Source organism: Suricata suricatta, chromosome 16, assembly GCF_006229205.1.
Source record: "Suricata suricatta isolate VVHF042 chromosome 16, meerkat_22Aug2017_6uvM2_HiC, whole genome shotgun sequence".
In the NCBI taxonomy this organism is placed as follows: domain Eukaryota; kingdom Metazoa; phylum Chordata; class Mammalia; order Carnivora; family Herpestidae; genus Suricata; species Suricata suricatta.
Window position 1 is genome coordinate 49838525 of NC_043715.1, and position 14728 is coordinate 49853252.

The 14728-nt window shown below is 45.9% G+C and overlaps 1 protein-coding gene across 1 annotated transcript in view; it reads left to right on the top strand.

Annotated features, from left to right (window-relative positions):
• Positions 1–14728, top strand: part of SAE1 (SUMO1 activating enzyme subunit 1) — a 34678-nt gene that overhangs the window by 510 nt on the left and 19440 nt on the right. Inside the window, exon 2 of the mRNA XM_029924329.1 lies at positions 13944–14055. Coding sequence (XP_029780189.1) covers positions 13944–14055 — 112 coding nt within the window. The remainder of the gene's footprint in view (positions 1–13943; positions 14056–14728) is intronic.

The window sequence follows — 14728 nt, forward strand, 5'->3', positions numbered from 1 at the left end:
GGGGGGGGGGGGGGGGGGGGGGGGGGCTGGCGAATCGCGCGCCGGCGCACTTACGTTCTTGTGGCTTCTAAAGGGTGGGCCGGTATGAAAGAAGGAGGGCTTTTGAGGCATTTTCCCATTTCCCAGTGGGAATGTTGTGCTCGGGGAGGCTGGCGGTTGGAGGTACCCGAAGAGGCTGCTTCTGTCTACGTATGAGGGTGTGTCTAGAGGACTGGGCACTAAGGGTGGGCATCCCTTAAGTGTGGAGCAGCTGTCGGGGGCAATGAGGTCTTTGAAAGAGGGGATCGATTTTTATCAAATATTGAGCGCCTGCCCCAAGCACTGTTCTAGACCCTGAGGGAGTGTCCGCGAGCTGCATCGACTCCTTAACCCACATGGAGCGTACATTCTGGTGGGGGAAGCAATCAACCTGAGTAATTCATTAGGTAACGCAGGTGCTAAGGGGAGAGAGAAAGCAGGGTGAGAGGATGGATAAAGGGTGCGGAGGTGGGAGAGCTATTTGGTAGGGAGCCCAGGGAAGGCCTCTCCAGGGCCTTCCTTGAGCCGCAGACCTGTATGGAGGAAAAGAAGCATGTGGAAGACGCTTGCTAGGAGAGAGAAAAGATCTAGTGTAAGATCCGGGAGGCCAGAGCATGCTTGGCAAATGAGAGCGAGCGAGGCAAGGACGCAAGGTGGTTAAAAGCAAATGAGGTGTAGTGTTTTTATTCCGAAAAACCCATTGGAGAGTTTTGAGTGGAGGAGTCACTGGAGCAGATTTGCATTTTATTTTACTTATGGTTTATTTTAATTTTTTAACGTCTGTTTAATTTTGAGAGACACACTGTAAGCGGGGGAGGGGCACAGAGAGAGAGGGGGAGAGGGAGACTCTGAAGCTGGCTCTGAGCTGTCAGCACAGAGCCCCACGCGGGGATTGAACCCATAAATCTTGAGGTCAGGGTCACTAAGATTTGCATTAAGAAAAACATTTTTTAAAAGATTTTTAACACATTTATTTTTGAGAGACAGATCATGAGCAGGGGAGGGGCAGAGACAGAGGAACACACAGAATCTGAAGTAGGCTCCAGGCTCTGAGCTAGTTGTCAGCACAGCCTGATGTGGGGCTCGAACCCACGAACCGCGAGATCATGGCCTGAGCCGAAGTCAGATGCTTAACCGGCTGAGCCACCCCTGGAATTGCCATTTATTGACTGAGAGGGTGGTATGAGTGAAGAATCGGTAGCTCTCTTTGGTCTTAGGTTTAGGTGCTTGTTTACATTCTAAATAGAAATATCATGAAGTATCACGAGTGGTGATTGAGTTCCGAGATGAGGTCTGGTTGGAGGGGCTTTGTGATATGAGTCCAGAGTATAGAATTACTTGATCTAAGGGTTAGGGAGGCAGGCAGGTCAAGATAATTTATTATTATTTTTGTTTGTTTTTTGAGAGACAGAGTGTGAGTGGGGAAGGGGGAGGGACAGAGAGAAATGAGGGATCTGAAGTAGACTCCAGGGTCTGAGCTGTCAGTACAGAGCCTGGTGTGGGGCTTGAACTCACGAACAGTGAGATCATGACTTGAGCCAAAGTCAGATGCTTGGCTGAGTGAGCCACTCAGGTGCCCTTTGCCCCAGAGAATTTAGTTTGAGAGGTTGGAGTGTCTAGAGTCTTGGTGAGAAAGTGTGTGTTGGGGGGAGGGGCAGTGAGGTGGGCCTGAATTTTCAGCTCATTTCGGGTGTATGGGGTCTTCTGCTGTTGGGGGAGTTGGCATCGTGGGGCATTAGCAGGCCTCAGTCTGAGGACTGAAGGCAAGTGAAATGGTGAAAATGGGCTTGATGACATAGTTTGGGTTGATTGATTTTAGGGACTGTATTTGACAAATTGAGTGTTAGGAGGTCCTCTAACAGGTTGGGAAAGGGATCCTGTATGTGCTAAAAAGGTTGAGCCGAAGGGTTGGGGGCAGCAGATTATTTTGTTTGAGGTAGGGCAGAGTTGGTGAAGATGAAGCTGGAACACAGTGAGAGAACTGTCAGAGTGGTGGGAATGGTTCTCGGAGCCGTGAGGAATGGATGGGTGCTGTTGAGGAGGGAAGACCGGGGGTGGGGGCGTGGGGGGGCAAATCAAAAGAGTCAGGGTGTGGAATTCTTTGAGAGGTAGGAGTGGAGATGTACTGAACTTGGCAGAGAACCTGAAAAGGATCAGTTGAGGTTCTGGGAGGAAAGGTAGGGGTGATCTATCATTTGGATTTCTGTACTTGTAGACACAATCTTAGAAACTTTGTAACAATCTTACAAAGTTTGTTAAAGTGCCTTTATGTCTGTCTCTGTGTCCTTCCTTCCCTCCTCCCTCCCTTCCTTCCTTCCTCCTTCCTTCCGAGAGAGCAGGGGGAGGGGCAGAGAGAGGGAGAATCCCACGCAGGCTCCACAGTGTCCCCACAGAGCCCGATGTGGGTCTCAAACCCGTGAACCATGTGAGATATGACCTGAGCTAAAATCAGAGTGGGCCGCTTAACCAACTAAGATGCCCAGGTGCCTCCGCGTACATTTTCCACCTGAGTCTCACAGCAGCTCTCTGCAACAGGAAGAGCATTGGGTTTTTTTTTTCCCCCCTATATGGACAAGAAGGAGACTGCACAAAGCAAATAGACTTGCTTCTAAGGAAAATCCAGGTGGCATAGAATTCTGAAGACCTGGGTTCTTTTGTGAAATGGAAGGTGGCCTAGGAAATGGCGGACTGCATTCTGGCAACAGTTTTGTTGCTGATTCTGTGTGATGTTCGGACAAAGGTTATCAGAGAACTGGACAGGAGAGTAATAACAAAAAGGGCCCTCAAGGGAATTCATAGGGTGTAGTGGTTAAAAATTGGGCTGTATCTTTCATACGACGTTAAAAAATTTTTTAATTAGTTGCCAGCATTTTCATATCTAGAGAATTGACCAAGTTTGAGACAATTTGAACATCAGAAAGAAAAAAAATGGGGCTCTTGGCTGGGTCAGTCAGTGGAGTATATAATTCTCAATGTTGGGATTGTGAGTTCGAGCCCCACAGTTAGTGTAGAGATTACTTAAAAATAAAATTTGTAAAAAAGAAAACTAAATTGACTTTATTTAAAAATATTTAATGATATAGAATCCATAAGGCCAAGGAAATATTCAAGAAAAAACCCCCAAACTTATTGCCTTTGGAAGTAATTATTAATAATGCACCCTCTGATGTGGGGAAATGAGAACTTCAGTGTGTCATCTGTAAAGTTTTCCTGCTGAGTATCCTGCTGAGTATCTTTTAGCCTGATTGTGCTTTCAGAGAACAGGGGAGCAGATTAAAGAACATTGGGGTAATGATAAGATGTCTAGGACGTGGCACATTTTATAAGACAACTGTCCTGGTTCTGTTCCAGAAGTCAGTGTCATGGAAAAAACAAAGGAAGGGAGTGTTCTAGATTTAAAAAACAGAGAGAGGTGAAGCCAGATGCAGGATGTGAACCTTGACTGATCCTGGTTCAAAAAGAAAACTCCTATAAAAACATCTTTTTAGATAGTAGTGAAGATTTGAGTGTTCAGTCCTATTAGGTGATACATGTATATATATTTAAATGTTATAAGTTTGTTTATTTGTTTACTTGTTTGTTTGTTTGTTTGTTTATTTATTTATTTATTTTTGTGAGAGTGAAAGAGGGAGGGGCAGAGTAAGGTAACTCCAAGCAGGCCCCACACGGGGCTCCATCTCAGGAATCTTGAGCTCATGACCTGAGCTAAAATCAAAAGTTGGAAGCTTAGCTGACTGAGCTACCCAGGAGCCCCTATATATTTAAAAAAACATTTTTTTAATGCTTTTTATCTATTTTTGAGAGAGAGAGAGAGAGACAGTGCGATCAGGGGAGGGTCAGAGAGAGAGGGAGACACAGAATCCGAAGCAGGCTCCAGGCTCTGAGCTAGCAGTCAGCACAAAGCCCGACGTGGGGCTCGAACCCACAAACCGTGAGATCATGACCTGAGCCGAAGTCGGAGGCTTAACCAACTGAGCCACCCAGGCGCCCCTCCCCTATATATTTTTGATGTTTGTTTATTTTGAGGGAGGAAGAAAAAGTGTGTGTGTGCACACACACACGAAGGAGGGGCTGAGAGAGGGAGAGACAGAATCCCAAGCAGGCTCCGCAGTGTCCGTGCAAAGCCTGAAATTGGGCTCAAACTCTCTAACCAGGAGACATGACCTGAGCCCACATCAAGAGTCAGCCGCTTAACAGACTGAACCACCCAAGTTCCTCCCTGTTAGATGATATTTGAGAATTATTGTGTAGATCTGGTAATAACATGGTTACGAAGGAGAGTGTCCCATTTTGGGAGGTGCATGCTAAAGGTGTGACATGCTGTGGTGTAAGTGTCTGGGTAAAAGGCAAAATGCTAACTATTTTTACGTTTCTCTGTGTTTCAAAACTTTTTTAAAATATTATTTATTAAGAAACGTTTTTTAATGTTTACTTAATTTTGATAGAGCTGAAGCGTGAGCCGTGGAGGGACAGAGAGAGAGGGAGACACAGAATCTGAAGCAGGCTCCAGGCTCTCAGCTGTCAGCACAGAGCCTGATGCAGGTCTCGAACCCACGAACTGAGATCATGACTTGAGCCGAAGTCCGAGGCTTAACCAACTGAGCCACCCAGGTGCCCCTCAAATTTTTATAATGAGAAGTTGGGAAAGAAATGTGTTTCTCTTCGCCCCCCCCCCCACCTGCCCCAATCTGGCGATTTCTATAATTTTTTTAGAGCTTATTATATATTTCAATTGGGGGTGGGGGTAGAGTCAGAATCCCAGGCAGATTCTGCATGGTCAGTGCAGAGCCCAGCGTGGTGCTTGAATCCAGGAACTGTGAGATCTTGACCTAAGCCAAAATCAAGAGTCAGATGCTCACCTGACTGAGCCACCTAACCACCCCCCTCCCCCAGTCTGGCAATTTCTGAATTCTGTCTTCTGAAGAACAGTAAGGTCAGACATTCCACATTGGTTGGAACCAAGCAGAGGCCACCTCTGACACGGCACATGGTTCTCTAGCGTGTCTTAGTTTAGCTTCCCTCATTGATCTGACGGCCTGGCCCCTCCCCTGCTCATTGTCCACAATGGGGGCTCATTCTTTCCTCAGATAATGATAAAGGGAGGTGTGGAGGCTGGCAGCTGTGTGTGTTTTCAGAATGCATGTGTCTGCAGTCAAGGCAACAAACCTTGTGATCGACCCAAGGTCAAGAGAGCTGGTTAGCAGAACTGGAATTGAACCGAGGTTTCTTAAATTCCTAGGTCTTTGCAACGTACAACCTTTCACAACCGAGGCATGTCTGATGTTTCTTCCACTCAGTGGTTGATCCCATATCTAAGAGTGAGGAAGGGAGGAGGGTGACCTGAAAGAGCGAAGTAGATGATAAGCTCCATGAGGGCAAGCATTTTAATGTCTTACAATTAAAATAGGGACTTGACTAGTCTCCTTAAATTTCTGGTTCTTGCGAATTTATAGACATTCAGATGGATTTGTCGAATGATGAGTGATGAAATGATTGTACGTTGCGTTGCAAAGACCTAGGAATTCAAGAAACCTCGGTTCAATTCCAGTTCTGCTAACCAGCTCTCTTGACCTTGGGTCGGTCACAAGGTTTGTTGGCCTTAAAGTTCCATATCTGTAAAAAGGAGGGGGCGGAGTGTGACTAAATCTTTAAGGACTCTTTCAACTCTGAAATTTTGACCTTACAAAAAAGGGACTACAAAAACTTTCCTGTTTTCAAAGCCTCATTATCCAACACTGCTGCTGTTTAAAAGAACTTCCATTGGTTCCGTAGGCACACGTTTGCCATCGTAGTGACTGGGTAGTGCTGTGTGGGCGGGGCCAATCCGGATTGTTTCTTGTAGGGACCAATTTATTGTAGTGTTGATAGTGCTTAATAGTTGAGCTTGAATCTCAGCTGCAAAGATTCTTAGTTATTTAACCTTCGACACATTACTTAACTTCCTTGCTTCCCTTTGCTCATTTGTCAAGTAGAGATAACAGAATCTACATTATAAGACAGTTGGGAATTAAAGGAGATAAATGCAAGGGGCTCCTGGGCTAGCTCAGTAGGAAGAGCATGTGACTCTTGATCTCAGGGCTGTTTGAGCCTCACGTTAGGTGTAGAGATTACTTAAAATGAATAAATAAAAACAAATAAAAATAATACGTGAGATAATGCATGAATAGTGCTTTTGTACAGAGAGCATTGAATAAATTATAGTTACAATTATTTGACAAGTATAAATCACCAGCAACAAGAGAAGGGAAACTACAAAGGACATAGGTTGAGATAAATAAGGCAAATGTAAAGTAAAAGTCAGTGGAATGAGTGGCGATTCCAGAAGGATAGAGGAAGATTGTGGGGAGGGTGGATTTGCTAGAGGGAGTGGGGTCACGGTGGGGAGCAGCCTTACGTTCTGTTTTTGGATTCCGACAAGACATTGAAGTAAATGTAATGAATGGGCAGTTGGGGGAGCGAGATTGTAGATTTAAATGAAAAGTCCTTTACTGTTAAAGTGTGAAGATGAGGTTATTGCTGAAGGAGAAAGTGGTCCAATCTGCCAAATGCTGCCAGCCTCCCCATTCATCTGGTGCACAGACCAGACACCTGAGCTCTTTATTCATCTCTGTCCCTTGAGCCCATATCCAGTCACTTGGCACAAGCCCCGTCTGCTCCACTGTCGCAGCCCCCTTTCTTTATTTCTCAGTCCAAGCCACCCGCATCCTCTCCCCGACCAGGGACCTCCATCGTCTCCTCAGCTCTTCCTCTGTTCACGGTGACTCTCTATAACCCAGTCTCCACCCGGCAGCCAGATTGAGTAAAAAAAAAAAAAAAAAAAAAATCAGATCACACAGTTCTCTGCATAAAGTCTTCCTTTTATAGACAGAATAAAATCCAAAGCTTTTAAAGTTCATTACCTTCTATGCCCTGCCCTCTTTGATCTTGCCTATATCTCTTCACTTCATATGAGCCCTTGAATCTTTCTGTTCTTCAAATATGCTAAACCTCTCTCTGGCCTGAGGTCTTTGTGCTTACCATAATTGAAATAGGCTTTGCCAGATTTTTGCATGTCTCACTGTCATGCACTAGACTGTCAATAAATGTGGTTTGAATAAATGTGAATTTGGTAGTCTTAGGAATTTTTTTTAACATTTTTTTTTAAATTTTTGAGAGAGAGAAACACAGAGGGTGAGCGGGGGATGGTCAGAGAGAGAGGGAGACACAGAATCATAAGCAGGCTCCAGGCTCTGAGCAGACGGTCTGCACAGAGCCTGATGCAGGGCTCGAACCCACGAACTGTGAGATCATGACCGGAGTTAAGTCGGCCGCTTAACCAACTGAGCCACCCAGGCGTCTCGGTAGTCTTAGGAATTTTTAACCAGGAGTGGAATTCACCTGGGTTGACTTGACTTGTAGAGTGTATTGTGAATTCAGAGCTTGTAATATAAAGGCTCTGTCGATTCTTTCCCAGAAATTTAAGAAGTATTCCTGTGCCAGAGGTCAGAGGAGAGAGCAAAGTCGTAAGTATTTATTTAGAACCTATTTGTTTACAAGGCAATGTGGAGGAGACATTGAAAGAGGAAAACTCATAGATTGTGGTCAGAACCGTATTCTTGTCCTGGTTCTGGCCCCTTCTTAGCTGTGAGAGCTTGGGCACCTTTTCTGAGCCTCCGTTTTCTTTATACTCTAGGCAGACGTGAATCCTTTACTGTGGAATGTGATAGTCTACTCTGGGGTCTGTGGGGAGCCCCCTTGGACTTGTAGCGAGAGACATTTTATGCAGTACTTAGGGCGTGTATGCTTTTTTCCCAAAGGAAAACTGGCGAAGAGCCAGAATCAAGGTTTCAGAGAGGTGCTGTATGTAATTCTATGCCGCGGACGTGGTGAGCCCTCTCTAGAGGGTAATCACTACCATTGTTGTTACTAGGAGACTATAGACATAATATGTCAATGCAATTTTACTTCATTTGTGGTATTGATAGGCAATATAACTTTTAAATATTTTTTTAATGTTTATTTTTGAGAGAGAGAGAGAGAGAGAGAAACAGAGCATGAGTGGGGGAGCGGCAGAGAGAGGGAGACACAGAATCCGAAGCAGGCTCCAGGGTCTGAGCTGTCAGCACGGAGCCGAATGTGGGACTCAGACTCACGGACCATGAGATCATGACCTGAGCTGAAGTTGGACACGTAACTGACAGCCGCCCAGGCGCCCTAGAGGCAGTATAGCTTTCAGACAACAGACTTGGGAGTAGTATTGCTTAAGTTGATGCCTGCTTTGCCTTTGGGCAGTTACGTGACCTTCTGGAAAGTGTTTTTCTTTTTTTTTTAATGCACTTTTTGTATTTATTTATTTATTTTTAAGTTTTTATTTATTTTGAGAGAAAGAGTGAGTGGGGGGCTGACAGAGAGAGAGAGAGAATCCCAAGCAGGCTCTGCGCTGTCAGCATAGAGCCCGATGTAGGGCTTGAACCCACAGACAGATCATGACCCGAGCCAAAATCAAGAGTTGGACATTTTGCCAAGTGGGCCACCCAGACCCAAGTGCCCCAGTCTTCAGCAAATTCTTTAATTCTGTTTTCACTATAGTAGTTTCCTGTTGCTGCTATAACAATTACCACAAATTTAGTGGCTTAAAACAATGGAAATTTATTCTCTTATAATTCTAGAGGCTGGAAGCCTGAAATCACTTTCACTGGGCTAAAATCAAGGTGTTACAGGGCCGTGTTCCACATGGAGGCTCTAGAAGAGAATCTTTTTGCCTGACTCTTCTAGCATCTAGAAGTCGCCTGCATTCCTTGGCTTGTGGCCCCTTCCTTCCCAAAGCCAGCAGCATAGCATCTTTGACCCTTCTGCCTCCATCTTAGAAGGACCCTTGTGATTACTTAGGCCCACCCAAGGAATAATCTAGGTTAATCTCACCGTTTCAGAACCTTTCATTACACTTGCAGGATCCCTTTTGTTATATAAGGTAATATACTCACATATTTTAGGAATTGAGAGTGCGTTGGGGGGTGCGTTATTTTGTCTACTACAAATGAGTTTTCTTCTCTGCAAAATTAGAGTAGTGCCTTTTCTTGCAGAGTGAATACATATAAATTGCTTAGAACAGGGCTTGGCATACAGTAGGTGTTTAATAAGTGTTCCTTACTTTATTTTTTTTTAATGGCTACCTAGTTTTCCATAGTATGTGCTACCAGGGCAGTGTGGCTGCATAGCCCTTGATCCTAATCGCGCTTCCTTACTGTTGCCCTTATCAACTAGCGGATTATTAGCCACTTCCTAGGTAAGCTACCTAACCTCTTTGTGCCTGTTTTCCTAGCTGCAAAATAGGGATAAGAAGTTACCAGCTCATAAGATTGCCATGAGGATTAAATCGCATAATACATGTGAAGAGTGTTTAGCACATAGTGAGTCCTTTTTTTCCCCCCAAAGATTTTGTTTAATTTGAGAGAGAGAATGAATCCCAAGCAGGCTTCTCGCTGTTGGCACAGAGCCCGCTGCGGGGCTTGATTCCAAGAACTGTGAGATCCTGATCTGAGCTGAAATCAAAGCATCAGATGCTTAACCAGCTGAGCCACCAGGTTTCCCTGACTTTATTTCTCAGTAATCTCTACACCCAATCTGGGGCTCCAGTTACAACCCTAAGATCAAGCGTCACATGCTCTACTGATTGAGCCAGCCAGGTGCCCCAGCAAATAGTGGGTCTTCAGTAAATGTTAGTTGTTACTATTTTATTATGTAGTAGATTTATGTAGTTCTGTGGATGGACACTGAGTCTCTTTTGATGTATTCTATTGATTCCGTAGTTGTTTGAGTAACAGTACACTAAGTGCCAGGCAGTCATAGGTGTCCAGAACCGTGGTTTCTGGAGCTTACGTTCCGATGGAGAAGGGGACAATGAACATATAAACAAATTCCAGATAGAAGAGGGTGTGGACATAATTTTGGATTAAGTGGCCAGTGTGGGCTCTAAGGTGCTGACAGTTGGGTTGGCCTAAAGAATGCTCACGTGAGAAGGTGGGGGAAGAAGCAGAGAAGAACTGATGCCAAAGTCTGAAGGCCAGAGCCAGGCCACGGGCAAATGAGCAGCGCGGAGAATAGGATGAGCCGCCAGCCGCCATGGGAGCGGGGCACGGGACTTTGGTTAGGGACTTGCGTAGGGGACCATTGAAAGATTTGGGCAGCAGAGCGGCATGAACTGGTTGTAAAAGATCTCTCTCTCTGAGCAGGGACAGCAGATTGTAGGGGCAGGAATGGAAGCACGGAGACCAGGTACACAGCTGCTATAGCTGTGCAGGAGAGAAGGGATGGCGGCTGCGTGCTGCCGTGAGTGGCTCTGTACGTGATGTCTGCGCACACCAGAGCGTTTCTGTAGGGCTGATTCCTAGAAGGGGAACTCCTGCATCAGAGTGTGAATACTAATGGCTGACGTTCATTAAGTGCTGACTGTGTGCCAGGTACTATTTTAAGTACTTTTCATGTAATTGAGCCAAAAGTAAGCTGTCGGCTCAGGGCCTTTAGCTTGGTTAAGGATTAAATATACGAATGTGATATTCAGTGTTGATGGCAGCTGGAAAAAAAAAACCTCGCAGGTAGGCAGAGTCTAGAGCTCTGTAGGCTGTAGGGATCTTGGAGAGGCCACATGGCTAAATGTGATTTATGTCAGAGGCGTTTCTATGTCGCAGCGCTCTAAGAGCTCAGAGGAGGGAGTGCGCACTTGAGTCGGCCATGGTGAGGGGGACTTTCTGAGGACATGGCATTTCAATTGGGGTTTGAAGTCTGGGGACAAGCTGGACTTGGCCTACAGAGGAAGGGAGAGAGCATTTCAGGTGTGTGGAATGCTGGGATTTAAGGTTGGTGGGCGGCAGTAATCTGGTAGTGAGGGCTGGGCAGGTGGAACGGAGCCCGTACTGAAGGGATTCAAATGCAGCTTTAGAATTTATTTCGTCAGATTTCTTTTTTTTTGAAAATCAGAGCAGAGTCACACCTACCACTGAGCTGTTTGGTAATTAAGGCAGTGGGGTTGAGGAGGCCAGTAAGTTGAAGTAACATATCCTGAGCATCTGTTACATGCCAGGGATTATGCTAGATGCTTTTCACACACATTTTACCAGGTTGTTGATGGGGTTAATTGACACGATGTCAGAACAGGTACCCCCATTTTACAGATGAAAAACCTGAAGTTCAGAAAGATTGTGCAGCTTGTCCATGTCATCCAGCTGGGAAGTGGCAGAACCAGAACTCAAACCTAAGTCTCCAGACCTAGAGGGCATTTAGTGATTGGCAGTGCCTATTGCTGAAGGAACTGCAGTGAGAACAGAGCCTGAGAAGAATTCAGTGGGTCTGGGGATTAGGAGGCTGTTGGTGTTGTTTGAAGGTACGGTTTCCCAGAAGAGAGCTGTGCCATTCTTGGACTGAAAGGGGACTTGGCACTCTGGTGGGGAGAGACAGTGTCAGGGAGGACATGTAGACCAATAGTGATCCAGAGCCCTGGAAACGACAGCCAAATGCAAGAGTAAGAGTGTTCAACCTTTCTGATGTCAAAAGGTTTTTTTTTTTTTTTTTTTTTTGAAACATTGCCTATTGATGTGTGCTGATTCTGGAGGAGTTGGAGCGCCTCTGGAAAGCCACATGGCCTTCTTCCTCCTTCCACCCACTGGTATGAATCTCTGGTGAGCAGTGTGCTCATTGCCAGCATCTGTTGTCTACCTTGCTTGTATCTTGTAAGCGCTCTTTCCAAGTCCCTCCTATTTTAGTTTGTTTTTTATTTTCTTTTTCTTTTTCTTTTTACAAACCCTTGTGTCAAGGGCTGACTTTCAATAGATCACAGCGAGGGAGCTGCTCTGCTACCTACGAAACCCCGACCCAGAAGCAGGTCGTCTGGGAATGGTTTAGCACCAGGTTCCCCACGAACGTGCGTTGCGTGATGGGCGAGGGGGCGGCCCCCTTTCCGGCCGCGCCCCGATTCCCGGGACGAGGGGCTCTCCGCACCGGACCCCGGGGTCCCGATGCGCGGCGGGGCACACCTGCCGGCGGGGATGGCGGGGGGACCGGCTATCCGAGGCCAACCGAGGCACCGTATTGTTCCGCCTGGGCGGGCCTCCTATTCTAAAGAAGTGGAATTGTCACTTGAAAACCTCCTGTCCGCTAACCTGTGGTTGGCGGTGGAAGGTCCCGTAGAATAAAAGCGGTAACAGAGAAGCTGAGATCCAAACATATGCCTTAGAGGGAAATACTGTCCCCATTCTCTCCCTCCCCACATCTTACCCTTTCGTTATATTAGCAAAGGAAATCCAGTATCTGCTAGTATCAGGAATCAGTGCGGCCCTCTCTCTATCAGCCACATCCTCATTAAAGGCCTCTAATTTAATTACATGTAAGTGCCCTTAGTTTTTAGGACCACTTTTGGAGGAGTTTCTTTTCTTCATATTCTTCCTAATACTAGTGCAAGTTGAAAGTAGTGCATTTCATGAATTAAGAGCAAACTCATTGGCTAGCCAAGTTTGAATTTATGTGAGATCATTCTTAGTTCTAATGGACTAAATAACCTTTTTCAATGTGAATAGTCATACATTTGGTGCAAAAATATTAATAGGCTTGATTACAGGGGCCTGCCTGACCCTGATGGGTTCTTTCATAGTATGTGATGTAAACCAATTCCGAAAAATTCTGATTCTGAAACACTTCTGGGTCATGGGACTTCAGCTAAGATTTTGTGGAGCTATACTGCCTTCCACTGACCTTAGAGTTAAGTCCAGATTTTTTTCTTTCTTTTAAAAAAATATTTAGTTTTGAGACAGTGCAAATGGGGGAGGGGCAGAAAGAAGGGGACAGAGGATCTGAAGTGGGCTCTGTGCTGACAGGTTGACAACAGCGAGCCTGATGTGGGGCTTGAACTCAGGAGAGCAACCCAGGCACCCCTAAGTCCAGACTTCTTGAGATAGCCCGACCTCTGACTACCTTTTTTAGCCTCATTATCTGTCACTTTACAGACTAGAATGATCTGAACACTTTCCAAATACACCCTCTTTCATGCTGCCACGGTTCTGCCTGTGTGTGACAACCTAGATAGTACCTTTTCTTGCCTTTTCTTCTGCTATCCTACGAGGCCAGGCCGTCACCCTCTTCCTAACTGACACCATCCCCCTCCCAGTGTCCCCTCTCCCATGGTTTTCTGTTGTTCTCAGAGTAAGATCCAGCCCTTAATACCTGCAAGAGCATTCATGATGCGGCCCCTGGTCCTGTCTGTGACCCGTCTCCTGCTCGTCTTGCCTTTGCTCACTGTTCAGCTGCTCTGTTCTTCCTGTCCCTGAAACGTGCCACACACTCCTCTGCCTTCAGGGCTTTTGCACTTGCTGTTTTTTCGGCCTGGAATGCTCTTTTCCTGAATTATATGTATATTCGCCCTTCATTTCATTTTTATTTTTGCTCAGCACCTTCTCAGAAAGGCCTTCAGTGTGCATGCAGTCCTCCATCATTCTTGATCCGAATCCTGCTTGATTTTCATCACTTTTTAAAGTAATCTCTGCACCCAACATGGGGCTTGAATTTGGAACCCTGAGATCAAGAGTCATGTGGTCTACCCACTGAGCCAGCCAGGTGCTCCTGATTTTCATCACTTCTTGGCATATAGTTGTCTATCTCTGTCATAAAATGTAAGCTCCAGGAGGGCAGGGATTGTGTCTGTCTTGTTTACTGATGTATTTCTGTACCTTAGAAGAGTCCCTGGCATAGTAGGTGCCCAGTACATGTTTGTTGAATAAATTGTTCTTTGCAGGATGAATTAGAGTCTGTCTCTTTCCTAGATTTGATGTCATGGTGCTTTCCATGGATTTAATGAAAACAAATTACTTCACTGTTATTTTGACTTGATTTGTTTCTTAATGACTCGATGAAGCTTCCGCTGCTCTGTGGCATCTGGCTAACAGTTGTCTGCCTTACAGGCTGCGGGCCTCGCGGGTGCTTCTCGTTGGCATGAAAGGACTCGGGGCTGAAATTGCCAAGAATCTCATTCTGGCAGGAGTGAAAGGACTGACCATGTTGGATCCTGAACAGGTGAGATGTTTGGCCACCTCATCACTCTTTCTTCACCGTCTCCCTTCTTTAGTAAGAATATAAACACTTGGAGATACTCTGAATCCCTGCGTGGCCTCGCCACGCTGTGTGGGGAGGGCTGACATTCATGGAGCGGTGGCCTTGGGCCTGACCAGTCTCCTTGAGCTTGCCTGTCTGTGAAGTGTAGCTCGTCTCTCCTTTGGAAGTGACCGTGGGGAGGAGGCGGGTGGTTTTCTGCCGTGTGCCTGTCCGCCACCTGCGTGACCGAGGCAAACTACGGAGCTGCTGCGGGGCTTTGTCACGGATCGCCTTCGCCCCCAGTGATTCGCTTTCCAAGGTCTGAGACGCCGCTTGCGAGTCTGCGTGTTTGACAGCTGTCCCGGGAGATTCGTGCTCCTTGTTCACAGGCGTGACTTTGAAACTTGCTGGATCAGAGAGGATGTATCCCGCTGCCTCGCGTAGTGCTTGCGCATAGTGAGCATCTGATGATTAATTACACGATAGGCCACTTAATTGTTGATATAGTCGTTCCCAACTCCTATGTAGTTTTCTCTGACCAGTTTCTCCAAGGCGAGAATAACTCATGCTACAGCATTTTAATTTTCAAAAAAAAATTTAATTTGCCTTCATACGAAAACTTAAATATATACAAAAGTAGAAAAACATTTGATAC